This window comes from Meles meles, chromosome 19 (genome assembly GCF_922984935.1).
Source record: "Meles meles chromosome 19, mMelMel3.1 paternal haplotype, whole genome shotgun sequence".
Lineage (NCBI taxonomy): Eukaryota > Metazoa > Chordata > Mammalia > Carnivora > Mustelidae > Meles > Meles meles.
Genome location: NC_060084.1, coordinates 1142969 through 1170565, shown reverse-complemented (window position 1 = coordinate 1170565; position 27597 = coordinate 1142969). Strand labels below are relative to the sequence as shown.

At 67.7% G+C, this 27597-nt stretch overlaps 1 protein-coding gene across 1 annotated transcript in view; it reads left to right on the top strand.

Annotated features, from left to right (window-relative positions):
- Positions 1-25958, top strand: part of ZFPM1 (zinc finger protein, FOG family member 1) — a 61567-nt gene extending 35609 nt beyond the window's left edge. Inside the window, 8 exon segments of the mRNA XM_045987723.1 lie at positions 11248-11381; positions 18455-18557; positions 20085-20288; positions 23092-23319; positions 23656-23751; positions 23827-23973; positions 24171-24811; positions 24813-25958. Coding sequence (XP_045843679.1) covers positions 11248-11381; positions 18455-18557; positions 20085-20288; positions 23092-23319; positions 23656-23751; positions 23827-23973; positions 24171-24811; positions 24813-25889 — 2630 coding nt within the window. The 3' untranslated portion in view covers positions 25890-25958.
- The last annotated feature ends 1639 nt before the right edge of the window (positions 25959-27597 follow it).

The following is a 27597-nucleotide window of genomic DNA, read 5'->3' as shown; positions in this document are numbered from 1 at the left end:
GCTGGGCCTGAGATGCGGCGTGATGCTATCGCAGGGGCTTTTGTGTGTCGTCGCAGGGACCCCCCACCCTGGCCCCGACCCGCCTTTGCCCCCGCAACAGAAGACCGCCGCCTCCGTGCTGCACCTGCTCGGCCCCGCTCCCTGGGTCCCAGCCGTGGCCTCGGCAGGTGCTGGGGGGTCGTGGTCTGTGCGGGGCCCACAGGGCCTTGGCTTCCCGAGCCTGGGTCTGCCCCCGCCCGGCCGGTGCTCACCGCTGCCCCTGTGTGCCGCCTGGACTCAGCCGCTCAGCTCCTGGGAATTCATCCTCCCAGAGTCCCCTCCGCATGGACAGGCATCGGCTTGTCCTGTGCTCCTGACAGGACGCCACTTACTTCCTCACTCCGTGTTCATTTTGCTGACCCCCAGAATCTCTGGAAGAGGGAGAAGCGATCCTAAGAGAAGCGAGGTCTACAGGAACTCCTACTCGCTTGGCCTGCCTGTGTCTCTCCCCGCACACACCTGCCTGGGTCTTGCCACAGCAGGAGTAGATCTGGGGCTGAAGCCTGGAGGCCCCGCTCCCGCCCACCACCTGCCCTGCTCCCTGGTCCTCCGCAGCGGCTGCAGAATTCCTGGTCACCCCGGCCCAGGGCAGGGGCAGCCCCTCTCCCGACGGCCCGGGACCTTGCTGGGTCTCAGAGGCCCCGTACCACTGCCCTGACAGAGGAGCAGGGGTGAGGTTGGAGGGGGGAGCGAGCCCATGCTCCCCTCCGGTGGCTGAGATGCCCCGCAGTGGGCTCCACCCAGACGGCACAGGACACCCGATTTGGGGCCCTGGGGGAAGCCGAGCAGAGGGGAGGCGGGAAGGAGCTGGGCCTGCCGCCAGCAGAGGGCAAGGGCTTTCTGTCCGCGCCCGTCCCGCTCTCCCCCTGCCCAGGCCCAGCCCTGTTCTTGACTGCTCGCCGCGCCCCGAGGGGCATGAAGGCAGAGCACTGGATGCGGTTGGACCCCTGGGCTTGAACTGTGTCACCCCCCGCCCCCCACTGTGTGGCCAGGTCCTCCCTGACCTTGGCCTGGTCTGGGAAGGGGGAGAAGAAACGTCCCGATGCGGTGGCAGGGAAGGGGGAGGGGCGGGATGGAGGACGAGGACTGAGCAGCTCAGCGCCATGAAAGCAGGTGTCTGCAGGTTCGCCACTGTGTAGGCCCAGGCCTCTCCGGGGCCCAAGCCTCCCTCCCCCTGCGGGAGCGCTGCCTCTGTGGGCGGGGCAGGGAGAGACGCCGGGCTCAGAAAGGATCAGCAGGTGCCTGGGGACCACTGGCATTTCTGGAAGGATCTTTGTAAGCCCTAGGGGCTCACTGGGCCCTCGGCATGATGTCAGGTGACCTCGGTGCCCGTGACTGCCCCCCACCCCAGGTGAAGGCAGGTACCTGCCAGGCTGGGGTCACTACCCAGGGCCATCTCTCCACCCTTGCGACGACCGGCTTCTGCCCAGACACTCACTTGCCACCTGCCTTTCCATTGACAGAGCAGAGACTGGGCCTGGACCCCTGGCCACACCCCAGCCCAGACAGGGAGCAGCAGGGTGGGCTGGCCAGGCCAGAGGCCAGGAGGTGGTGAGTTGGAGGCCGGATGGGAAGGACGGGCCCTCGGTGGCGTCGGCCCCTGGAAAAACGGGGCAGGGGCCAGAAGGCCGATAGGAGCCAGAGAGGCTGTTTGCACAGGAGACATTTTCTTTACCTTATCACACATCCTGCCTCCAGCCCGCCGCTGGGACAAGGCAGGGCCGGGGAGGGCCAAGGACCCCCACCCCAGCTCCCAAGCCTCAGGGTCTCCCAGGAGCTGACGGGACTCGCTCTCCCCACTTCACAGCTGGGGAGACTGAGGCCCCTAGACCCACGGCAGTCGGCTGTCCAAGAAGGCTAGAGGGACCACGGGCTCTCCCACTCAGAGGTGCTAGGAAGGCAGTGTTCTTGGGCTCCGTGGGGCTGTGGGGAGCCAGGCAGCATCGTGGGCCTGGCACGTCGACCACCAAGGGGTCTCAGGCCCCACCTCTCACCCTGTGTCTCCTCCTGCCGGGCGAGCTGTTCTTGGCTTTTCCCGGAGGATGTAGTGTCTGAGAGCACAACCCCACCTCCAAGAAGCTCTGGGTTGGGGATTCAGACGGGGTGATCAGAGTTCAGGGTGGCCCCGCCATAACCTGCTCCCCAGACCTGACTTTCAGCTGCCCACGGCGTCCCTTGCAGCAACCTGGGGCCTGGACCTAATGGCTCTGCCCATCCCAGCCCCGCAGACCCCCCTGCCCTCAGGGCTGCTGCCCCCCAAGCGGCGAAGGGCCCCCACGAGCCCCACCCTGCACTGCCGGCGAGTCCCGGAGGCCCCGGCCCCGCCATTAGCTGGGGCCAGGGTTCAGCCCGATAAAGATGGGCTGTTGTTCTGTGTCAAAAAAATCAATAATTTCCAGTGATGTTGCAGCGATAGGAAGAGAAGTTCCCAGGCACCAGCTGGTGGGTGGGGCGGGGGGGTGGCAGGCGCAGAGCCAGGGCCGCAGCTCCTGTTCTAACCCCTGCCCGCCTGTGGTGCAGACCCGCGGTGGTCCAAGGGCGGCTCCCAGTGACCCAGGCCCAGGCCTGCCCCTCCTGGCCTGCCCCCCATACCCCGTGCTACTCCTTGTAGAGGGGTGCCGCCCCCAGCACGGCAGGGGTGTGGGGAGGGAGGTCCTGGGGTCCCACGTGTGTGCCCAGCCTCATGGCTTGTCGGCTGCTCTGGTGTCCAGCGTTGGCTGTGTCCCCGCGGCCCTCCTCCAGACACAGGTGGCCCCGGGTCCCAGGCACCGCCAGGGCCAGGAACGGCCGTCGGTGACCCCGGCCTGAGGGATGGGCAGCCCATCAGAGAGGCTGAGTTCATGGACCGTGAGTGGCCAGCAGCCTGCGGCATCGCCCCCACTGCCTGCGCGAGGGGACGGGCACGCGGAGGTCCCAACCAGGGTGCCCAGGGCCATCCCCTGGGGTGGGCACTGTGCCTGGGACGCCCCGACCTCCAGCAGAGCCGGCCTCCGTGCGGCCCGCCCGCTGCCCCCCTGCAGCTGGTTTCCAGGAGTGTGGCATGCCTGTTAGCTCCTCCCAGGCTCAGGCCGGCCGGGGTGGCAGAGCCCTGGGCCGCAGCACCTGGTGGCGGAACCACACCCAGGGGCGGGCTAGTGCAGCTGAGGCCCGTGTCGGGTGGACAGCGCACCCCGGGCAGGCTGCTGGGGGCTCCTGGCGGATCGGCCGTGTCCCCCGGGAGTTGCTCCCTGGGCCACAGGGTCTGCGCTCGGAGACCCACCCGCTCTCGCCCAAGCCCAGCTTCTTCGGAAGGAAGGTTCTGGGCTTGACGCCCTTTGAGCACCTCTTGTCCCAGAGAGCCCCTCCCTCTCTGTGGGCCTTACGCTGCAGGACGGTGAGGCTCTGGCACCACATGGGGTTGGAAGTCCCAGCTTGTGGGTGAAACAGTTTCTCAAAGATGACAGCCGGCGGTCCTCGTTTTTATGTGTCCTTGGGACACGGGGTCTGGGCCTTCCAGCGGAGCTCTGGGGGGTTGCCCGGGCCAGAGGCAGGGTGGAAACCCTCACCCCAGATTCCTGAGAGGCGCTCAAGCTCTGAGACCTCAAGGGATTTGGCCCTTGGGCTGGAGACCGCATGTGTGTCCGTGTCCCCCTGCCGCCGCGATCTTACTTCCTGGGGCGGCACCCATCCCAGGACTCCCTCTCTCGTGGCCACAGCAGGTGCCGTGGGCTCGCTGCCTGTGCGCACAACCTGGGCACTGGGGTCCTGTCCTGCCCTGCCCACTCGATGGGCCGGACTTGTGGGGGCGAGGACATGCTGCTCCAGTAGGCATCAGAGCCACCTGGGCTCTGGGACCTCAGACAATCCCTCAACTTTTCCAAGCCTCACTTCTCTCAGTTGGTGGGGAGCACAGGAGATGGACCCAGCGTTTTTGCCAAAAAACTCTTTTAGCCACATCCCTGCAACCCTTCATCCCCACTATTCACAGAGGGGAGCCTGGGCCCTGAGATGGGGCAGGCTCTGCCCAAGGGGGCTGTGGCCCCTGGTGATAGGGAGGGCTGGGATCTGGCTCTGCCCATTTTCTCCTGATGTGGCCTTCAGGTGTGGCTTGGTCCAGGGGTCGTGCCGGCTGGCTGGGGGCCCTGGCTGTGTGGGCATACTTGTACTCCCGCTGCCCTGCGAGGTAGGAGAGCAGGACGGCCCCTGGGCCTGTCGGCTCCGCGGTGGGAGTCTTGCCACTGCCCCAGGCCTGGGGAGGCCAGCCCATGGGAGAGGCAGCCGCAGGTCAGGCCTCCGGTGCAGCCACTGACAGCCCCTCCCTTGCCCCCTGCACTTGGACCTTGCCGATCCACCAGCACTCGGCCCCACGCCTTCCTCATGCCCAATGCAAGGGCCGCCGCTCAGCCTGTCCCCAGGCCCCCTGCTCTGGCCTCGCTGCCCCGTCTGCACAGGAAGCAAAAACAGGCCCCGACAGGATGGGCCCAGCAGGTGAAGATACTACCAAAAGCCCATGGGAACGTGCCGTCCCCTCCAGCCAGACCCCGGGAGGGCGGCATCCGCCCGGAGTTAGCACTCCCGTCTCCACCGGCAGGCTCCCTGGCCACAGGCCTGCCGTTCCCAAGCTTCAGGGGGCGCCCACCCGCCCGGCTGGATTCTCCGCGCACCACAGGGCGACTGTCGGGGGGGTGGCCCCCATTGGCTGTATCCATGTGACCGGGCTCTGCCCACCATGTGTGGGTCCCAAATCTCCGCTCCGGCCAAGGCCGGTGGGCCCCAGGTGGGCAGCTGGAGGCAGCGGCCGCTGTGGCCTGGCACCGAGGACTTGGGGGAGGAAGGGGGTCCTGGGGGCTGTGTGTACCTGAGCCCCCTGGAAGCCCCCTTACCTCCAAGAGTGGGCTCTGCGGTGGTCTGCCCTAGGAGCGGGGCGCCCCGGGCCCAGAGTGGTTGCGAGTCCGGCCAGCGTCCCGTGGGGACCGCCGTGGCCCGGCAGGACGCTCACCGTGTACCCCCCGTGTGCCCCACCCTGTCCTTCCTGCCCGCCCCCCCGCGTCCCCTCACCCTGCGCTGATCTGAGAGGCGGGGGCTGTTCTCCCCCATGTCACATCAGCAGAAAGCAAGGGCAGGGAGGGAGGTGGCCCATGCAGCTGGGAGATGTGTGTCCTGGGACAGGCCCGGGTTCGAGAGCTCCCAGGGTGGCCCAGACCCTGCGTGCTCCCCGACGGCTGGGCTCACGGGGTCCGTCGCCCACCCCCTCCTCTAGGCAGCGCGGTTCCAGAAGGTCCGGCAGACCTTAGACAGCAGTGGCCTCTCTCTGCCCTTCTAGGACCTCACCTGCCGCTAAGCTCATGGCTTCCCCCGTCAGGAGGACTATGTTGGGGGCCGGGAAAGGGCCGGACTTGACAGCCAGTGACCTTGGGCAAGTCATGCCGCCCTCAGGAACACGGGGCTTGTCCTGCTGGCCGGGGCCAGTGGGGTCTGCAGGGGGTGTGGCGGAGCGAGTGAGGACAGCTTGTGGGACAGCTTGTGCCAGCCGGCGCCCCCCGCGCCGCCCCCCTCACCCCTGCTGGCCATGCTGTGCCCTGTGACCTCGAGAGAGAGGCTCACCCTCTCTGGCCTCACTTCCGAGCTCGCACAGGCCATTTGGAAACACACAGCCTCCTTACCCACTCTGGGTGCGCGCCACAGAGACTTCTAGAACCCCGCAGGGTGGGGCTGGCTCGGCCTAGGGCTTTCTTCCTCTCCCTCTTTTCCTCTCCCCCTTTTTTTTTCCTAACTTTTATCAAAGGCAAACAGCGTGATCCTTGAGATAGGGCCGCTCCCGACAAGGCGGGGGCCAGCTGGCCCATGGGAGCCACAGGGTGGGGCCAGGCGATGGGCCGGTTAGATGAGGGAGGGCTGGCGGTGACCCTGGGACCCCAGAGCGCCTGCACGGGCCGCGGGCGGCGGGGCCTGTGGACCTGCTGTCTGCTCTGGAGACCACCCCCCATTAGCACGAGCACCGCCCGGCCCTGGAAGGAGCAGCCCACTGGCCAGGTGCAGAGGCAGCCCCCAGCTCAGACGCTCCTGCAGAACCCAGGGCTTCCCCCAGTCAGAGCCGCAAGACAGCCGTGGGGGTGAGGGTGGGGGACCGAGGCCCGGCGGGCTCAGGGTCGGAGCCCCGGACCTGACCGTCGTGGCGGTGACTGCATCGCTGCCGTGGGACCCCAAGCTCTCCGGGCTGCCTCTGCAGGCCGCTGGGCTCGCTGTGCACACTGTGGCCCCAAGGGCTCTGCTGGGCGTGAGGCAGAGCTGGCCAGGGGCCGTGGCTCAAGGGCCACCCTGGGCTGGGCCCCATGACCCGGGACGGCCCAGGGGGGGAGAGCCGTGCTGGCCTCCCAGACGAACACGCTCGCCTTTACCCTCACCGCTACCGGCCCAGCAGGTAAACTGAGGCCAGCAGGTGCGGGGCAGAGGCGGGAGCCAGCCCCAGCCTGCTGATTCCAGACCCCAGGCCTCTTACCCGGCTGCCCCCTCCGTCGGGGCCCCGGAAGTGGCAGCACTCGTCCCTGCCTCCTCTGCGGTGCCGCCAGAGGGCTCTGGAACCTAAACCGACTACTTTTCTAAGATTTTATTTATTTATTTGACAGACAGAGATCACAAGTAGGCAGAGAGGCAGGCAGAGAGAGAGGAGGAAACAGACTCCCCGCTGAGCAGAGAGCCCGATGCGGGGCTCGATCCCAGGACCCTGAGATCATGACCTGAGCCGAAGGCAGAGGCTTCAACCCACTGAGCCACCCAGGCGCCCCCACCTAAGCTGACTTTAAATCCTATAAATACGCAGGCCTGAATCCCGGCCTCGGCTCATCACAGATGCTTGGGGGCAAAACAATCCCGCGCGACGTGTTTGTTCTGGAAATAGCGTGTGTGAGGTTATTTGCCGGGATAATTAGTCTTGGCCCTGATGTGGCATCTGTTGTGATAGCCTGACCCCCACGGGGCCTGGACGGAGGAGGAGGAGACCAGGACAGAGCAGGAGTCGTCAGCCTGCCCCGTGCGCCCGCCGGCCCTCTAGTGGCGTCCCCGTCCTGCCACTTTCTGCATCAGCCCCGAAAAGGGCATCGGGGACTGGCCGTGAGCGGGGCTGGGGCTGGGGCTGGGGCTCACGTCTCACCTCCCCGTCGCGGGTCTTAGGCCGGTAGCGTAACCCCTCCGAGCCTGGGTTCCCCTCTGTACACTGGGGAAGAGCTCCCGTGCAGCGGCGCAAGGCGCGAGGCTAAGGCCCGATACGCGGGGCCTGGGAATCGCGTCGGGATCACGCGGTCTCGGGGCACATGGCATCACCCCCGTGACCCCCTGTGGGGACAGAGGCCGGGTCCAGCCCAGAGTTGGGAAGAGAGCAGACATGGACCACAGGAGGATGTCAGGGAGAAGGACACCTCCACCTGGAAGCCCACCCTCCTGGCTGCCACTGCCCAGGTCTTCTGGGAAATGCAGAGGACAGAGGCCGCGTCTCCCTCAGGCCTGTGCCAGCTGCCCATGCGGGGCTTTGGGACTGAGTGAGCACTGAGTCCCGAGTCCAGAGAGAGCCTGCGGTGTGGCTACGGTGCTCATGGCCCCAGGCTTCTGTGGTTGGGAGCGGGCCCTCCGGCCACCACGGGTCCGCCGGCTACGAGAGGCCGTTTAAAACGGTCTGCCTGTCAGTCCCTCCCCCCGCCCAGCCCCAGCTCTGCGTCTCCCACCCCTTCACCCCTTGCCCTCACTCATCTTCACTTTTGGTCATTCTTGGCCTTCAGCTGAACCCGCTTGAGGTTCCCAGCCCGCCAGGAGCGGGTGCTCCCCCCACCCCCACTTTCCTGATGCAGTTTTGCTTCTGGGTATGAGAGGGTCTCGGTAGGTGCTAGCTGGGCTCAAATACTGCCTGACCCTCTTCCCGCGATGCAAGAGGTTGGACAGGAACTGTGTGCTAGAAATAGGTTATCTGGGTAGGTAGATGTTGAACGTTGCCAGGGCCACCATGTACAGTTGCCTGGGTTGTACACTGTGACAAGGGCTCTGGGTGAGCTGGGGCTGAGATCCAGCCATGTTCCCCTCACCCAGCCAGGTACCTACCATCGCCCTGCATGCACCCAAGGGGCCACTCTTCCTAATGTACAGCCCCTCAGAACCCGCCTCCCTGAAGCAGGAAGGTGGGTTTTTGTGGTGAGCATTGCCCTATCCCCAGCCCAAGTTCCTCGGCTCCCTGACCTCCTCCCCTCTCCCTGGCCTCAAGCAGCCCCCCGCCAGGCCTGAGTGCCGGGCTCTGCCCGGAGGCCTGCAGAATGGCAGCCTTTATCGGGAACCAGCCCTCCCTCTGGCAGGGCACGATACCCAGAAGATGGAGTGGCCGCCATGGGAAGCGCCAGCCACGCTGTTATCTGGGAGGCTCGGCTGGCCAGCCCTGGGGTTCCGATTAGGGAGCAGGGCTGTTGGCTGTGGGCGCCCACAGGGGCGGGGGGAGGCTCACTGGCTTGGCTCCTTCCCTCCATCCGCATGAGGCCAGGGCCCCAAGACAGAAAACCTGGGAAGCTCGGGGCTGCCCCCCAACTCCTCCTCCACCCTCAGGGACCCCCGGGCCAGCCCCCCACACGCTGGATTCTCAGTGGCTCCTCCCATGGGAAGGTGGGCCCCCCGCCTCAGGTGGAAGATGTCGTCTCCCAATGGGGGCCCCGTGCCCGACGGAGCCGGGAATGGGCTCCTTCCAGGACATCTGGATGCTGACAGAGAATGAGGTGGGAATGGAGGGGCTCCTGGTCACTGTCCCTGTCTCATCTGTGGTCCTGGCAGGTGAAATGCTGTCCAGAGAGGCGTGCGGCCAGCCCTGCTCAAAGGTCCAAGGGCAAGCCAACCCCTGGTTGCCTCGAGATTTCTGGGTGCCTGCAGAGGAGCCGGCCGCAGCATGAGAATGCCGGACGGTTCCCCCGTGACCCCCGCCAGCAGCTGGGGAGTGGGGGTGCGGCGCACAGGCTCAGCCCATCATGGGCTCCCCACCAGCCTCGGACAGCCGACAGACGGGTGGACGGACAAATGAGTCCCCAGCAAGCTTGCCTCTAGGCAGCCTTCTCCTCCTCATCCCCTCCCTCCCATATGCTGGTCCCCTGAGGGCCAGCTGGGCAGGGAACCAGAGACCTACGTACACCCAGGGCCCTGGTTCAGTGTCTAGAGCCAGGGGGCCCGGGTTCAGATCCTGACAGCCCCTGCCAGCTGCGTGACCTCTTGGGGCCTCAGTCCTCACCTGTACGGGGCGCAAGGAGAAGGGGGACTCAGTTGGCTGGAGTACGGCTGGGTGACTGTGTGGGCTGGGTCGCACTCCCGTCCCTGCAGGGCCAGGGAGGGGTGGCCCATGGGCAGCGCCCTGGGCTGGGGTCCAGGTGTCCTGGGTGGACTGACAAGGGACATGGACCCCGGTGGGCGAGCTGCAGAGTGACGGAGCCAGTCTCTGCCCCCTTCTCCAGGGGGCGGATAATGGGGCGCGGGCCTCCCCAGCCTTGTTCTGGTCCCCTGCCATCTTATCTGCCCCAGGGAAGACAAGGACCCAGTTAGAACGTTTTAGCTGGGCCTCCTGGCGTATTTACACCTTATCTCTGCCATTAGGCCGGCAGTTATCTGATAATCGGGCCCATTAAGGCCACAGCCTGCCCGATCGGGGCTCCAGGAAGTGGGGCCGCCGCCACAGCGCTTGCTTGGGGACCAGGCCAGGCCACGTGAGGCCTCCGTGGGCCCCGGCAGCCCGGGTGGCACCCGAGGTACAAGGTAGCCCGGCCTTCCTGGGCAGAGGGTATGGGATCGGGGAAGGGACTGCCCTCTGAGGGCATGACTGCCTGTCCCCTCGTCCCAGCAGGACACTGAGAGGCTTAGGCAGTGCAGAGAATCCCCAGGCCTGCCCCAACAAACGTACACAACCTTGGGGCCCTAACACCTCAAAAATCTGTTCCCTCCCAGGGCTGGGTCAGGGCCATGTCCTTCTGGAGGCTCCCAGGGCAGTGGGGGAGGAGGGTCCTTCCTGCCTCCCCCAGCTCCAGGGGCTAGGGTCCGGCTTCCTCCTGACCCCGTCACTCTGGTCTCTGACGCCCCCGTCTCTTCTCTGGGTCTCTTGTAGGGACATCTGTCACTGGGTTTAGGGTTCCGTCAGTTAATCCCGGAGGGTCTCCTCTCGGCCTCCTAACTTGATTACGTCTACAAAGACCCTTTTTCCAAATAAGGGCGCGTTCACTAGTTTAGGCAGACGGGTCTTCTAGGTGCCAGCATCCAGCCCCCGTAGAAGGGCCTGTGGACCGTGCGGGGAGGCTGGCTGAACCCGGGAGCCTGACTCCAGACCCTGTCCCACCCCACGTCCTGCCCTGGGGAGAATGCCGGTCTCAGGGACTCCCAGCAGAGGCCCGGCTGTCTATAGAAACGCAGCCATGCCCGGCGGCGGCCCTCCCACCCGCACCCCGGGGCCCCTGCCTGGCCGCAGGAGCGCTTGGCGCCTGGAGGGTTTGCAGCTGCCCTCCCGCCATGGCACAGGCGGCCACAGCCCCCAAGCGTCTCAGACCCTCAGCAAGGAGAGGCCTAGCAGTGGGGCAGCAAGACTCAGGGCCCAGGCCTTTCCAGAAAGTGAGTGGCGGTCCCGGCAGCAGCATTCTGGGGTCCCTGTCCCTGCCCATCTGCGGGGAGTGAACGGAGCCAACGTCAGGGCCCCCCAGGGGCAGACTCTGGCTTGCCCAGGGCCTTGGGGTGGTGCATGGCTCTCGGACTTGGTCTCTGCTCTGCTGTGCTTTGCGTGTTGGTGGGTTAACACACTCAGGCCTCGTGCAGCCCAAGGAGGCAGGAAGTCTCGGGGAAGTCCGGGCCCAGCATTTTCCCAGCTGCCGTCCCAGGCTTGCTCTGTGGGTCTGGGGGGCTCAGGCCAGTGGGGAGGGGCTGGGAGGCCTCCACTGTGCACCTCCCGCGTGCTGCAGGAGACGCACGTCCTAACGGAGCAGCCGTGGTCCCCCCGGCTCAGATCCGGCTGTGGGCACCCCGTCCCGTCCCCTGCGGCCCCCACACAGGGCTTGCTGCAGGGGTCGGCCCGGCTCCCAGGACCACAGCCCCGCCCCCCTCCCCGGGTGCCCCCGTCCCGGCAGCTGCTGCCGGTGGGCTCAGGGCTGCAGAGCTGGAGTGCACGGGGCCGGCGGCGGGTCTGGGTGTACACCGCGGCCCGCACGCCTCACTCCCCGGTGCTTCTCCCCACAGATGAGCTGGAGCTGCTGCGGAAGGACGGGCAGAGCTGCGTGAGGGCTCGACACAGCCTCGCCGAGGGCCTATCCTGGGGCCCCTTCCGCGGGAACGTGCACAGCAGGGGCTTATCGCCCGGGCAGCTGGAACCGGTAAGGAGCCCCAACCCCGGCCGCCCACCCTCCGGCTGCAGGGCAGCAGCCTGGGCAGAAGCCGGCCCGGGACACAGACCCCCTCGGCTGTGAGAGCCCAGCCCTGGTTACACTCTGGCCGCGGAGCGCCTGCCCCTCCGCGCACACTGCGCCAGGGGATGTGGGCCTGAGGTGCTGGGACTGGGAGGGTGGAAGGAGTTGACTGCCAGGGAGCACAAGGAAGGCTTCCTGGAGGAGGCCCTTGATGAATGAGTAGAAGTTGGCAAGACAGAGAAAGAGACGCGTGTTTGGAGTAGGGAGGCGACAAGGAGCCCCGCCTGGGGCTGGACCTGGCCTTTGTGGGCAGGGACAAGCGAGGCGGTTCTCCGGGAGCTTGGGGACCGCAGCGGCAGAGACGCTGAGGTTCAGTCCGTCCCTGGGGGTCTCTCTGGTGACCCAGGGTCTTCACGTCCTTAGCACTTCTGACCTGCTATGTCACTAAGAAGCCCACCGGGCGGCGCCCTCCCACCGATCGCCACCGCGAGAGGGTCCCTCGCTTCGGGGTTAGTGCTTTCTTACGGAAGCCGGTCTGCGTCCTCGCGCCGGCGCAAAAGCTCCTTCTCAAATGCACCTGGCGAAGACAGGACACTGGCGTCTGGCACGCGATGGCCGCATGCACGGTGCGCCGTAGGACCAGAACCAGGAGGGGCTGGACCGTGACGCCTATTCCAGAAACCTCTCCTCGCCCTGCTGCCCCTCCTTGAAAGGCCAGGAGGCCCGCTGGGTGGGTCCCCTCAAGCCAGGGCTCAGGCACCCCAGACGGGCAGGCACAGCCACAGCCCGGGCCCTTTCTGATTCCCAATGTCACATTCAGGTGTGACCTGACCCAGGAGCACCCTGGCTGGTGGGTGCCCTCAGGCCCCAGGTGTGGGCCTCTAGTCAGCCTCCGTGTGGTTGCGGGCAGTGGCAGGGCTGCAGCTTGTCTACAAAGTGGGGCAGCTGGGGGCACGCCCGCTCCCGGGGCAGCTGGGCAGGTAGATGAGACGGTGCCTGCACGGTGCTTACCACCAGCGCATGGGACGGCTGGCCCTCCTGTCCCACGGCCCAGGCAGGGAAAAATCCGTGGCGACCGCGAGGCAGACTTTGGCTCTGCAGAGAGAACGGAGACTCTGGTGTTCCGAGCAGTCTCTTGAGGCAGTGAGCTCCCCATCACTGGAGGCATGTAAGCAGGAGTTGACTTTTCAGAGGGTGGGCTGTTGAGGGGCAGTCCACAGCTAGGAGGAGGAGTGTGTGGGCTGAGAGCTTCCCGTCTGAGTTCTCGTAAGCACTGATGAGATAAAGGGGTGCGCCTGTGTGTGGCCTGCCCCCCTCTCCCCTGCTCCCCGCTCTAGAGACAGTCCATCCCTCCGGGACAGGCAGGTGTCGCTCCCTGCCACACCGGGTGCACCCTCCTCACGCAAGGCCCTGGGCTTCTCTGTCCCCGCCACGTCCGCGCACTCCCCACCGCACAGAGGAGGAAGCTGAGTCCACAGCGCGTTGAGTGACTCGGTAACGGCGTCAGAATCCAGTAGCCGCGGGGATTCCACGACGAGTCCCCCGCAGGCTGTCAGGGCAGGCTGACCCGCCGCGGGTCTTGGCCACGTCCCCACCCCATCCTCCTCTCTGAGGGCTTTGTCTGCCTTGGGCCAGGGGTGCAGGTCAGCCGGGGGGGACTTGGCACGAGGTCGGAGACGCTCTCCAGGCGGGAGATAATGTCCACGGGGAGTGAGGGACCCGCGCCAGGGAAGCCAGTGGCCTTTGAGGCTCTGGCCGAGGAGCAGAGGGAGGAAGGAGCCTCGTCTGCTGTCCCTGCGGCTTTATCTCCCGCAGAATTAAATCCTTGATTAACCCTTATCTCCCCAGCAGGCGCTATCTGGGCTCCGGCGCCGAGTGTCCAGACACACGTACACGATGATTGATTTCTCAAAGATACGCGCGCCTTTCCGATACTTCATTTATTGTCTAAATATTTTTGCTAACATTTCAGCGAGCCCCTTATCGAGCTCCGTGGATGGGTCCCGGTTCTCTCCCCCGTGCACTCCCAGCCCAGATGGTCCTATCAGCCGCCAGGCGGTGTGTGGTAGCTGATCGGAGAGGGGCTCCGGCAGCAGGGCGGCCCTTCCCTGCTGACCTCCATAGCCCCGGAGCTACTTGCTGATGGGAGCGGGATGGGGTTGGCTCCCCTCACTGTCCCCCGACCCCACACACACATACACAAGACTTAGGGGTGGGAACCCCAGAAGTACCCAGAGCAAGTGCACAGAGCCTGGCAGGGTCAGGTCCAGAGTAAGTCGTCCAGCAGCTTGCTCTGTGACCTTGGGCAGATCCCTCCCTGGTCGAGCTGTGGCTTCCACTTCCCAGGGTTCAGAAACGCAGCCGACTCTAAAATCTGCAGTCATGTACCCAAAATATGTTCAGAGTAGTTGGGTGGATGGATGGGTAGATGGATGGATGGATAAACAGACGGACGGATGGATAGACAGGTGGAGGAAGGGATGGATGGATGGATGGACGGACAGACGAATGGACGGGTGGATGGAAGGCTGGATGAATGGACGGATGAGTGGATGGGAGGACGGATGGACAGGTGGATGGAGGGAGGGACGGACGGACAGATAGGCGGGTGGATGGATGGGTGGGAAAATTAATGAGCAAAGGAGCAAATGAACGAATGAGCAAACTCGCACGCTGAGTGAGGCCCACAGCGGCTCGGGCCATCTGTCTGTCCAGTGGTCCCCCCAGGGCTTACCCACTGCGGCCATGCGGCCACCGTCACATTAGCAAGAGCTGGCAGCGGGGCCACAGGCGCAGGAGGGTGGCAGGTCCCCCGGGGAGAAGGCCCTTCCAGAGTGGTTCGAACGAGCCCGGCTGGCCGTGCCACGCCACCCATCCTCACGCGGGGATCGGCACAGAGGGCCCTCGGGTGGCCTCGCCCATGCAGCAGCTGCAGACGGCAGTGGGCCGGGGGACACTGCCCAGCAGAGCCCAGCCCCCTCGCAGGACCTCCCACCTCTGCCTCTCTGCTCCAGTCGGGACGCGCGTGGCTAGATTCAGGACACTGGGTAAGCCAGGGGGACGTCACCTGGACTGTCCCCAGTTTAATCCCATCTGCTAAGACCTTTTTCCAAATAAGGCCACGTCCACAGCTCCGGGTAGACCTGTCCTTGGGGGCCCGTCCAGCCTGTTCCACGGAGCTGGCAAGTGGCAGAGCCGGGGCCAGCCCGGGTAGGCCCCTCCTGTCCACGGGGCAGCGCCTGAGGAGGCAGACGGTCAGGCTTGGCCGGAGCACCAGGGCGGCGAGGAGGGCGGTGCGGGGTGCTCTGTGGCGGACGGCCTGCCGCTGGCTTTCTGGGTCCCTGACTCCCTCCCCCCATGCCTCAACCTCTCGGCCTGCAGCTGGAGGACAGGGTCTGGGAGAGGCTGTGGGCACAAAGGGTCAACTCAGACCGGCCTCCTGGAGGTCCAGGAGGAGGAACCGCCTGGTCTCGGGGACCACGGGACACCCCCTGCCGCACGGTCTGCTTCCAGCCTTGGTTTGTGGTTTCTTGTCAGCCTGGGAGAGCGGGACGGCATGTTCTGCTCCTGCTGCCCCACGCCAGGCTCTGGGGACTGGCGGAGACCAGAGACCGGGTGGATGGGGGGACGGGAAGGGACGGACAGGAGGGTAGAGGGGTGGGTGGATGGAGGGCAGGATGGAGGGATGGAGGGCGGGACAGACGGACGGAAGAATGGGTAGGTGGATGGAGGGAGGGAAGGAAGGAAGGAAGCCAAGACCACGCAGACCCCATTTCTAGTCCCACACGCACAGCCACTGCCTGCGGCCCTGGGGCGTCACACAACTCTGGGCACCTCAGTCCTGCTCTGTAGGTTCTCAGCAGAGTCTGGGGAGAGGAGGAGCCAAGTCAGAAAGGCAGTTGCCTCTGGGAGGGCGAGCAGGACACAGTCGGAACTGGGGATGCGCTGAAGGAAGGAGGTGGGCGGGGGCCCCTCAGTGGCCTGGGAGAGGCCTGGGCAGCCCCACTGGCCTTCTGCAGGGCCCTGTGGCTCGCTGGGCTGGGCCACCCCCTTCCCCTCCCCAGATAGAGCTCCTGCCTCCCTTTCCCCGTGATGCTGCTTTATGAGGTGCCGGCGCGGTTTGGAAACAGCCCCGATAGTCGCAGCGGATAGGGCAGAGATAGAGTTTCCGATGGTTATCGGCAGACAGAGTCCAGACACTGACCTCTTTGTTGGGGGGAACAAGGAGTGGTCTCAGATGCACCAGGAACTTCGAGTGGCCGCGCCTGAGCTCGGGGGCTGGGTGGGGCGGTCCCGGGGCAGGAGGAACAGGTGTGACCCCACGGGGCTGCAGGCTGGCGGGCGAGGGGGTGTCTTTCTGAACCTGTCGACGCCTGTCCACGGTGAGCGGGACCCGGATGGGACCCGGGGGGCGCCTGTGGAGGGAAGGTGGCCGGCGGCAGAGGCCGGGCAGGGGAGTGACAGCCCCTCCCAGCCACGCGCCCCACGTCCCGGCCCACGGGCAGCACGGCATCAGCCGGGAAGAGGGCCTGCCTTGGCCCAAAGCCTTCGGCCCCCAGAGAAAGGGGCTTCTGTTCCCCAGGCTGCTCGGAACTGGGCGGGCGACGGCAAGAAGACCCAACAGCCGGGCAGCCGTCAGACCCTCCCCAGAGTGGCCGCCGCGCAGCCCCAGGACGCGAGCGCAGGCCTGGCAGAGAGGCCAGGGAAGGTGGTGTCCCCTGGCTGCCCCTGTTCAGGCGGGGGGGCCCCCAGCGTCGAGGGGTCACGGGCCAGGTCGGGCAGCCCCAGATGCCCCGGCCCGTTCCGCCCCCAGCCCCGTCCTCTGGGCCCACCCGCCGCCGACAGGCAGGGACCCCGGCGCCGGCGCCTTCGCTCGGGGCGGGCGGCGGGGAGCCGGGCGGGTGCCGCGTCAGCAGTCGGGGCGCTCTCCTGCTGGGAGCGCACCGCCCGCCCGCGATAAGCGTTAACCCTACCGGGAGGCTGTCAGTCTCCGTCCAAGGGTTAGAAATATTGGAACGAATAATTAGATTTCATATCGTTACCACAGCACCCATCGGAGAATCAGGCAGATTAATTTTTTTCACCCTCCTCTGCTCATTAATATTCATTAGAGACTCAGGAGGCCCGGCCCCGCCTTGCTGCGAGCGGCTGGCCTGGTCAGCGCAGCTGGGATGTGGGGGCCACTGGTCACCCGCCGCAGCGGCCGCCCCCCCGCCCCCCGGCTGTGGCCCCTCTGAGCCGGCAGGACCCGCGGCTGGCGTCCTGCTCCACAGCGGTGGGGTCCCCAGCTGTCTGCGAAAAGCAGGGTGTTGCCTGCTGCCAGCCGGCCCGGAGCCGCTCTCTGGTGGAGATGCTCTCCCCAGGGTTGGCCTGTGGCCACCGCGGACCTGGGCCCAAATGGGTGGCCCTTGCCTGCTCTGTCCTGCCGGCCGCAAGGGGGAAGTGGGGGCTCCTGTCTTCTGTGCTGATTGCACACAGGTGGGCACGGCTGGCAAGGAGGGCGTCGCGCAGATCGGTGCTCCCTGGTGCCCTGGCACGGCTGAGAAGCAGGCTTGACCACCCCCCACTGCCAGGAGCCGGCGGCAGGACGATGGCAGGTCTGCGACAAGCACCGAGCTTGGGTCACTGCTCCGAGGAGGGGCACCGCCCCCGTGCAGAGGGCAGGCCACACTCCACGGGCCACGCTGCCCCAGCCTTGTTGGGAGTTTCCGCAGGAGGGCTCGGCTTGAGGGCCCGTGTATGGTGCAGGGTGGGGGCGTGCGGGCAGAGTGGACGGGGTGCCACGCCTGGACTGGACCCCAGAGCCCAGGGACGCACCTGCGCTTGGGCCTGGCAGGGAGGTGTCCCACCGTGGGGGGTCCTGGCCGGCGGCTGCGTGGGCCCCTGGGGTGCACAGAGCCACCCAGCCTGGGAGGCAGCGTTTCCAGGCGAGACTGGTTTTCCGGTACACGGCCCCTGTGCACACTTGTTTCATAAAACAAATGTACCCAAAGTGGGTGCACGCTGTGCCTTTGCCCACGGTGCCTGGGGACGGAGCCTCGGCTCCCCTGGTCAGAGAAGCCAGCCCCGTCGCAGGCTGGCCCTGGGGCAGAGGGCCTGGCTGTGGCAGCAGTCACCCTGACCTCCTAGGGCAAAGCAAGGCCAGGGTTCCGTCCCTCCTGGAGCCTCCCCCAGACCCGTGCTGGTCTCCTCACCCCGACGAGGGGCTGGGCCGTGCAGCGGGACGGCAGGCAGCCCTCCCTCCCCAGCACCAGGCTCTGTATGCCTCCTTTCCTGCCGGGGTGGCCCTGGGTGTCAGAAATCAGGGACCCCCCCCACACACACACACTCCGCAGGCCCCGGCAGCAGCCTCACGGGCTGAGCCCAGAGCACTCCTGTCTTTCAGGCTTGCAGACTGAGCCAGGGAGAGGACGTGGCTGGGCGAGGCGGTGCTGGTGTGGGCCTCGCCGCCGTTTCCCCATCTCCCCACCTCCCTTCCCTCTCCTCGGGGTGGGAGAAGGGCTAAGCCCACACCTGTATGTCCATCTCTCAGAGCCTCAGGGAGGCTGAGCCAGCCTCAGCATGGGGACCGCAGCTCTGGGCAGGAGGATGTTCTAGGGTCTGCGTGCGCTGGCCTCAGGACAGACAGGACAGAGGTGGGCCTGCCGGGCCCTGCGCCTCGGGGCAGGACAGAGGAGCCCCTCTCTAGGGAGACACCCTCTCTTAAGGCCCGTCTCAGCCTCCGCTCACTTTGGGGGCCTGCATGGGGGGAACCCATGCTCGATGTGGCCCATGCCCCCACAGGCTGCCCTGTGGCCCTCCACGGCCTGCCAGAGCAGGGAGGCAGGGCGAGAGCCCAGATGTGGGTGCGAATCCCCGCTCCCTGGGCCGTGGTTTCTAAGCAAGCCCAGTGCCCCGAGCGTGGAAGGGGCCGGCTGCTGGCTGCGTTGGGGGGAGGCCTCCCTGCCACGGGGGCTCGGGCTCTTCCCTCGGCGCCACGCGGGACCCCCGAGCGGGCTCTTCCTGTGCTCTGTCCTTTGAGTCCCCTTTCTCTCCCCCAGGGCCCTGCCCGGACGCTGCTGCTGGAGGACGAGCACTGCTGGCTGCAATCGCTGCCCCAGGCCCTGACCGAGGCCGAAGCCAACACGGAGATCTACAGGAAGGGTTGGTATCGTGGCGCTTCCCTCGCGGCCTTCCGGCAGGTGGGGGTCACTCAGCCGGCCCTGGCTGGCCCTTAAAGGGACAGCAGCCTGCTGGCCCCAGCAGCGTCGGGGAGCTAGAGCCAGGCCTTGGGGCACCCTGATGGAGGAGGTCAGCCCCAGCGTCTCGGGGGGCTGGCATCTGCTGCTCCCCCTGGGTCTCTAGCAGACCGCCAGGGTCAGCAGAGAATCCCAGGCCCCAGGGGCCGAGTGTCTGCTCGACCACGGTCCTGTGCAGTCCACCTCGCTCCGGGAAGGGCAGGAGAGCCACATTCAGACCCAGCCACGTGAGGCCTGGGCCACATCCCACATCCCATTCTGCCCTCGCCTCGCTGCACCTTCTAGGAGTGGCTCGGGAGGGAGGAGGGAAGGACCCCCACCTCCGACACACACTGCTCGGTTCCGAGAGCTCAGGCCACTCAGATGTGAGGAGGGGGCCTCCTCCCTCCCCAAGGGGATGACGTCAAGACAGAACAGGACAGGTTCTGCAGCCATGCCCGGTTCGGCCAGCACAGCTGTCTGGAGGGTGTGTGCCCCGTGACCACAGATGGTGACCTCATTCCCCCGCGGGGGGCTCTGCTTTGCTGGAATGTTTCTGGGGTGGGGGGAGCACGGCCACGTTGCCTCCCCACACGCGGCACATTCGCGGCGTGCTCCCAGAGGAGACAAGCTCTGTCCCGTGGGCAGCTCTCATTTCCGGAGGGAGCCAGAGGCCGTCCAGGGCAGGCCAGGGGCACACACCCAGCCCAGCGGGCCTTACGGGCAGCCCCCTCTCCGGCTCGGTTCCCCCAGGAGCTTCCTTGGCTTGGTGGGGGTGCAGCATGGGAAGCTGGGCCGCAGTCCACTTCTCTGTCCCCTGCAGGGTGGGGGAGGACCCCAGCCCCCACCTGTAGAAGGGGTGCTCGGACATGCCGTCAGCCCTGGGTGTGTTAACCCGGCCGGGACGCAGGCCAGTTCGTGCCGCGTGGCCTGCCCCTCCCGCCCCGGTCAGCAGGGCTCCAGCCCCTGTCCGCCAGGCAGGACAAGGTCCTCACAGAGGACAGGCGTGAGTTTGGGCTGGGAGGTGGGGGGCAGGACTGCAGCTCCCGGTGTGGGGTTCTCGGTGGCCTCAAGCCCAGCTGGCGCTGGGCAGGCGGGTGCCTGGGAGGCTGGCTGGAGCTGCCCCCTGCCGGCCACCTCGGGAACGACAGCTCTCAGGGGAGCAGTGGGGAGGGGAGGACTCGCAGGGCACCGGGCTCTGCTGCCTGTCCCTCAGGCCACTGCTCTCCTGGACACCGGGGCAGCCGTGCGGGCGCTCCTAGAGGCAGGATGGTCGTTACAGAGACGGGTCTGACCCAGCCATGGGTCTGGTGCTCCAACCCGCCCGGGCCTGGCTCCATCCCCCGCCCACATTCAGAACCCTGGGCCCCAGGAGAGGGCCACGCAGAGCGGCTCGGAACGGGAGGGCGAGCCGCCTGCGGCCCTTCGGTCACCAAGGCTTTCGCCCCCACAGACGAAGCCCTCTGGTGCAGACTCACCAAGCCGGTGCCCGCAGGCGGACGGCTGAGCGTGCTGCTCACGGCGGCCGAGCCTGGGGCCCCCCCCAGCCATGCTGTGAAGAAACCCGCGGAGCCCGAGGGCCCAGCCCCCGCCGACATCCAGCTGCTGCCGCAGCAGGCCGGCATGGCGTCCATCCTGGCCACAGCGGTCATCAACAGTGAGTACACGACGCGTGCCCCCTGGGCTCCGGGGCTGAGCACGGGGACCTGAGTGGCGGAGGCCACACTGCAGCCGATGAGTGTGGGGGACGGGGGCAGGCCCCAGGTGGCGGCAGTCCCCACAGGGTCCCCGGGCCCCACCTGCCCTCCCCCCGCCGGCTGGGCACGGAGCGGGTTCCGTGTCCGTGTGGGATGCTGAGCAGCAGCCTGGCTCCCACGCCGGCAGAGGCCAGGGCCGTGTCCACACGCGTCACTACATGGCCCGGCACCCCCTGGGGGCAGAGCCGCCCCGTGGGAGCACCCGGGTGAGAGACTCGCTCACTCCCTGCGGGGACGCTCGGGGTCGGACGGCGGCTGCGGGCAGAGTAGGGTTTCCTCTGCGCTCCACACACACGAACCAAGGGGTCCAGGCTGCAGGGTCGCCCGGTCGGCCCCCCGCACGGCGCAGCTCACGAAGCGGGGGCCGGATCCGAGGATGGCCGTGGCCAACTTGATTCGGAGCGCTTGGGCCCGAGCCAGCAATGTGGTTCTACCACCGTGGCGCCGGGCGAAGGTCCGCATTTCCTCTGGAGCCACGGGCACTCGGGCAGGGTCTGCTCCCGCGGCCGAGATCCCTGGGCCGTGAGGCAGCAACTGCAGGGCCGCAGGACGGGAAGGAAGTGACGGAGAAGCCCCAGGAGGCGGGCCGGCAGCACAGGCTGGACGGGGACCTGCCGTGGCTCGTGCTGAGCACCATGACCCCCACCAAAGGGGAGCCCCGGAGGCGGCACCTGAGGGCAGCGGGGGTGCACGGCGTCCGGCTGTGGAGACACCCAGGGCAGAGAAAGGACCACAGAGCTGAGCGAGCTGGAGGGAGAGTGTGGAGGGGACGTGGCGTGTGTCGCTCAGACTCGGGCGATGCCCGTGTGCATCTGTGGGCTGGTGGGAACGCCGTGGCGGGAGGGACGCACTGCGGGGGAATATTTACCCCCTGGAGTCCTGCAGGGAGAGCACGGTCCTCTGGGGGGACTGGGCGCAGGGGCCCGAAGGGGTGCTGAGCAGGCAGAACCCGTCCAGACACTGAGGTTGCAGGGGAGGGAGACCGGCAGGGGCTCTCCGGGCCCGGGACGGCCCCCTCACCGCAGCCGCCAGCAGAAAAGTCCAGGGTGACCCAGCGAGGTCCATCCGGTCCCCAGCACTAAGCCAGCCTCACCCCCCCAGTCCTGTCCTCGGTCCAGGCTGCTCGGAGGGGGCCGAGGGAGCGGGAGGCGCTGAGGGCTTCCCCTCATTAGGTCTGATGCTGTGGTGTCCACACCTCACGCAGAAACAGCAGGACGGCTGCTATCACGGGCGACACCCCTTCCGTGCCCAGCACCCGCCTCCGCCGCTAGAAAAGCTTCCGTACAGAGTCCACCATAGCTGGTTTAAGTCAGACCCAACCTCCCTGGGCCTCCGTCTTCTCACCTGTGCAGTGGGATCGTAGTATCACAGACGTCCGCACAGGTCGCCCGCATGCACCAGCAGGACTCCGCCCTGGTCAGCCCTGGGGCAGGGGGACCATGACTGTCCTTGCCAAACCTCAGGGCTACGTCCGGGGCTTGAGCAGGCATCTGAGGCCCCCAGCCCCTCTCCCCACCCACAGCCAGCAGCACCCTTCCCAGCCCCAGCCTCCCAGGGACAGAAACAAACCCACCAGGTACTTTCGGGTTACAGCTCGAGCTCAGCGCCTCAGCCAACAAACAGAGCTGCCCTGAGGCCCCCACATCAGAGGAACACGAGAGGGAGGAGGAGGGTCTCGTCTGCCGTAACTGGGGACCGGGATACATCTGACGCCGGCGTGAGAACCAGGTCCTAAGCTGCGTTAGAGCCCGGACACGTCCTAGGGCCCAGAACGAGGCCTCCGCCTGCCCTGTCTTCAGCCAAAGGGCAGCGGGCCATGGAGCAGAGGCAGCTTTCCTCACCATCCCGCTAGAAAGACCCCAAGAACCACCCACAAGAGAAACCTGCGGCAGCTGGGAACCCCCCCCGCCCCGCCAAGCGCCTATAAACCGAAAAGTCACAGGCCCCATCGGAGACAAATGTGCAGAATTGAGCAGTTCTGACCCATCGGTAGCTGACGTGAAACCACTGTGGGGAGAGTTAAGGGGGGGAGGGCGCCTCCTCCTCCGCAGCCCCCAGCCTCCCCACTCGAGGCTGCCCAGAACCACGCTCTGCTCCCGTCTTCTCGCCCACGTGCGTCATGGGCGTCCAGCGCACCTGGCCATGCCGACGGGCTCCCCTGCGCCCACACGGGTGTCTCCTCCACAGGGCCCCGGTCCGTGCCCGCCCTCCTACCCGCTCACGGCACACCCGCACCAGCAGGGACCCGCCCTCACCCACACGTGGCCACCCGCGCCGAGTCACACACGCGACACGGCAGCCGTCCAGCCTCCCACCATCGGGGGTCTGCGGGCACGGCCACACCCTCCCGCTGGCCCCCACAGCGGCTCCGGCATCTTTCTGTGGGGGGGTCACGGTCGGGAGGCAGCATGGGGGCCAGCCTGCGGGGGGGGGTTACTCAGAGACCCCCGTCCGTGTGGTCCGATGGCATCCTGGAGAGCGAGGGAAAGAGAACCCGGGTTCTCAAGGGACAGAGCGTGAGCAGCAGTGACCAGGAGGGAGGCCCCCCGCGTCCCCCATTCCTGCACCTCACTCCTCGGGATGTCGGAGGCCACACGCGCAAAGCCGTCCGTTTCTGGAGGCTTGCTGCCTGGCCTTGAGCTGTAGGCAGCCCCCGCTACGGCGCCGGGGGCCCTCAGCCTGCGCCCGCCTCTCCCCCGACAGAAGACGTCTTCCCCTGCAAAGACTGTGGCATCTGGTACCGCAGCGAGAGGAACCTACAAGCCCATCTGCTGTACTACTGCGCCAGCCGCCAGAGCTCCGGTGCGGCCGCCGCCGCCGACGACAAGCCCAAGGAGACCTACCCCAACGAGCGCGTCTGCCCCTTTCCTCAGTGCCGCAAGAGCTGTCCCAGCGCCAGCTCCCTGGAGATCCACATGCGCAGCCACAGCGGTGAGCCCCTCCCCAGGACCCCCGCTGTCTACCATAGGGCGTGCGTGCCCCCCCCAGCAATGCATTTCTGCCCCCTCTGGCCCCCAGCTGCCCGCCCTGCCACAGACAGGCCTGTGTGTTCCTCCCACCGCACCCCAGTGCTCCCGCAGCACGTGGCCCAGCTGTGCTCATCAGAAGGGTCAGCTCGGGGCCGGGCCCTTGCCGCAGTCCCAGGAGACAAGGGGCAGAGAAGGCAGAGTTCACACAGACACCCCCCACCACCCCCCTGCCCCATGTCACAGGTCCTTGGCCAGCTGGGCTCCAGGAGCCCAGCCCTCACTCAGCCCTGTGTTCCAGGAGAACGGCCCTTCATCTGTCTGATCTGCCTGTCGGCCTTTACCACCAAGGCCAACTGTGAGCGGCACCTGAAGGTGCACACCGACACGCTGAGCGGTAGGTGGGGGCTGGGAAGGGGCCGGGGCGGGGGGCACCGTACCCCAGGGCCCTGATAGCACAGCCTGCCTGCAGGTGTCTGCCACAGCTGTGGCTTCATCTCCACCACAAGGGACATCCTCTACAGCCACCTGGTGACCAACCACATGGTCTGCCAGCCGGGTTCCAAGGCTGAGATCTACTCGCCAGGGGCCGGGCACCCTGCTGCCAAGCTCCCCCCAGGTGAGGCCCTGGGCTCCCCATGAGGACTGGGCAGGGATGGGGCTGGTCCTCATGGCCGCCAGGGGTGAACTTCAATCTCGGCCCTCCACCGCCTCTGCCCAGTCCAGCTCTCCCCTTCCCGCCCTCCCCCTCCTCAGGTCTGGCCCAGGTAGGTCCTGCTCCAGCCCTGACGTGTGGCCCCTGGGGTCTCCCTGCAGACAGCCTGGCCAGCTTCCAGCAGCCCACGGCCCTGCACGGCCCCCTGGCTTCTGCCGACCTCGGGCTGGCGCCCACCCCATCGCCAGGACCGGACAGGAAGGCCCCGGCGGAGACCACCAATGGAGAGGCCAGAGCCGCCCCCCAGAACGGGGGCAGCAGCGAGCCCCCCGCAGCGCCCCGGGCCATCAAGACGGAGGCCGCCGCAGAGGAGCCCGAGGCGGAACCAGGGCCCCCGGCCGCATCGCGGACACCGTCCCCGCCCAGCCCCGCAGCGGCCAGGGTGAAAGCCGAGCTGCCCAGCCCCACGCCGGACTGCAGCCCCCGCCCGGGCGAGCTGGGGCTGGCGGCCGGCGCGCTCTTCCTGCCGCAGTTCACCGCGGCGCCGCCGGCCTCCGAGATCCTGGCCAAGATGTCGGAGCTGGTGCACAGCCGGCTGCAGGCGGGCGCGGGCGCGCAGGCCGGGCTCTTCGCGGGGGCCCCCAAGGGCGCCACGTGCTTCGAGTGCGACATCACCTTCAACAACGTCAACAACTTCTACGTGCACAAGCGCCTCTACTGCTCCGGCCGCCGCGCGCCCGACGACGCCGCCCCCGCGCGCAGGCCCAAGGCGCCCCCGGCCCCCGCGCGCGCGCCCCCCCGGCCCCCCGCCCGCTGACGCCGACACGGGGCGCGCGTCGCCAGGCTCCGGGCCGCGCGAGGACGAGGCGGGCGGCGCGGCCACCCCCGAGGCCGAGCCCGAGCCCGAGGCGGAGGGGGGCAGCCGGGGCAGCCCGAGCCCGAGCAGCGGGGCGGACGAGGACGACGACCCCCGCCGGACGCTGTGCGAGGCCTGCAACATCCACTTCAGCCGGCACGAGACCTACACGGTGCACAAGCGCTACTACTGCGCCTCGCGCCACGACCCGCCGCCGCGCCGGCCCGCGCCCGCCGGGACCCCGGGGACCCCCGCGCCCGCCGCGCCCGCCGCGCCGCCTGTGCGCACGCGCAGGCGCCGCAAGCTGTACGAGCTGCACGCGGCCGGGCCGGCCCCGCCCCCCGGCGCCGGCCCCGCCCCCGCGCCGTCCGGCCCCGCCCCCGAGCCGCCCGCGTCCTCCTCGCCGTCGCCCCGGCCCGGAAGCGGAAGCGGCGCGCCCGACGCCGCGGACGGCCCCATCGACCTGAGCAAGAAGCCGCGGCGGCAGGCGGCCCTGCCCGCGGCCCTGCCCGCGCTGGCCGACTACCACGAGTGCACGGCCTGCCGCGTGAGCTTCCACAGCCTCGACGCCTACCTGGCGCACAAGAAGTTCGCGTGCCCCGCGGCCCCGCGCCGCCTGCGCGCCGCCCCCGAGGACGCGGCCGTCGTGTGCCCCTACTGCCCGCCCGACGGGCCGGTGCGCGGCGACCTGGTGGAGCACCTGCGCCTGGCGCACGGCCTGCTGCTGGCCCAGCCCCCCGCCGGCGCCCGGACGCCCTCGCCCGCCGCCCCCCGCGACGGCCTCAACGGCCGCGAGCCCCGGGAGCCCGACGGCAGCCCCCGGCCCGGCCCGCCGCCGCCCTCCCCGGGCCCCGACGCGGCGCCGCCGCCCCGCGCGGACAAGGGCGTGCAGACCCCCGGCAAGGCGGCGCCGGGCGGCCAGCGGTACTGCCGCCTGTGCAACATCCGCTTCAGCAGCCTGTCCACCTTCGTGGCGCACAAGAAGTACTACTGCGCCTCGCACGCCGCCGAGCACGGGCCCTGAGCGCCGCACCACGGCCCCCACCCGGGCTCGGCGCGCCGGCCGCGGCTCTAATAAAGAGGTTCGGCCTGACGGGCGCGGCGCGGCGCGGCCTGGTTCTCTGCGCGCGGCCCGGGGGCGGGGGGCGCACGGGCGGACGCCGGGGTCGCGTGGTCCGTGGCCCCCGAGCGGAGCCGAACCGCGGTCCCGGGACGCCAGCGCACGTCCTGGTGGCCGCAGCCCCGCCGGCCGCTCGGGGCGCACCTGGGGCACTGGGGACCACGCCCTGACCTTCCCGCGCTCTGCTGCCCTCCGGGGCGCTACCGGAAGCTCGCGGTCGGCCAGCAGACACCGAAGGGAAGGACCTGGGACTGGCCAGCCGGCAGGGGAGGAGGAAGCCCTCTGCTTGCCAAGGCTGGTGGGAGGGAGGGGACACAGGCATCCAGCAGGCACCAGGGGACTCCGGCAGGGCTGGGGGCACCGGGTACCACAGCGTGCCCTGGGGCCAGCGGGAGTCAGATCCTGAGCTGGGCGTCGCATGGCACCTGTAGGGGCTCCGGGACCGCCCACCCCAAACTGCCCCGCTGTCCACCGCAGGACCTGGGTGGCCGCACCCCAGCAGAGTCCGGCCATGTTCTCAGCCTGCAGCTGCTGCTAGAAAGCGGCCACGTGAGTGTCTCACACCCACACCCCACAGCCCGCACTCACTTCCCGCCATCCGCTCAGGCTCACTCTCCCTGCTCAAGGCACGTCTTTCTCCCACCCAGCCCTTGTGGGGTTATGGGTCCATGTTCGGACAAGATCAGCCACAGGCCCCTGCCTGTCTGACACGCCCCTGCTGTGGGTCCCCAGGATCCAGGCCTCACCAGACACCAGAGCCCGTTCTGGGGAAGTCAGTCGAGGGAGGGTCCCAGGGGAGCCGAGATGCCCTGGCCTGTGCCACCGGAGGCCGGGGCGGAGGAAGCCCCCTGACGCTGACCCTCAGCCCTGCCCCTTTGCCTTGTCCTGCACGAGTCTGCACGGAGATTTCAGGAGACCCAGACCCCCGGGTGACAGCAGACACCATCGACGTCCACGCGCCCTGTCAGTAGAAACTTAATGCAAATGAACTTTACTGAACATAAAGTACAATAAAATACCTGAAGGGGTGCTGGGAGCATCAGGACTAGGACTCCTGATGAACCGACGGGGCCGAGAGGGAAAACCCAACAGACAGCGTGGGCTGCGGGGGGAGGGCACACAAGGGCCTCGGTCCCCTGCCTACAGGGGAGGGGAGCGGGTGCCCAGTCATCCCAAAGCCCCTTCAGGGAGTAGGAACACCCCGTGACTCCTATTCCAGCCTAGGACTGGGCCTGGCTCACCAGGGAGGTCCTGGGCCCTGCAGCCCGTGCCCCCACCTGGCCCCAGGAGTCTGCTGGGAGGCAGCGCTCCATACCGGATTAAGGTTCCCACGCAGGGGTCCCCCATCCCATCGCCTCCCTCTCAGACCCCAGGTTTCCCACCCCCTGCAGACACCACCCGTGCCCATGCTTCCCCCTCGAGTCCCCTCCATCTCCCCTACCCCCGCACCGTCCCAGGGACAGCTCAGGCCTTTAGCTCCTCTCCAGGAAACCCGGCGCTCCCCACTCCCAGACCACACCTCGCAAACGCGCTGCCTTTCTAACTAGGGGGTTCCAGGCTCTCGGGGCCCTCCCTAGAAGCTCTACTTGCACATGCTCTCCCCAGGGGGCGA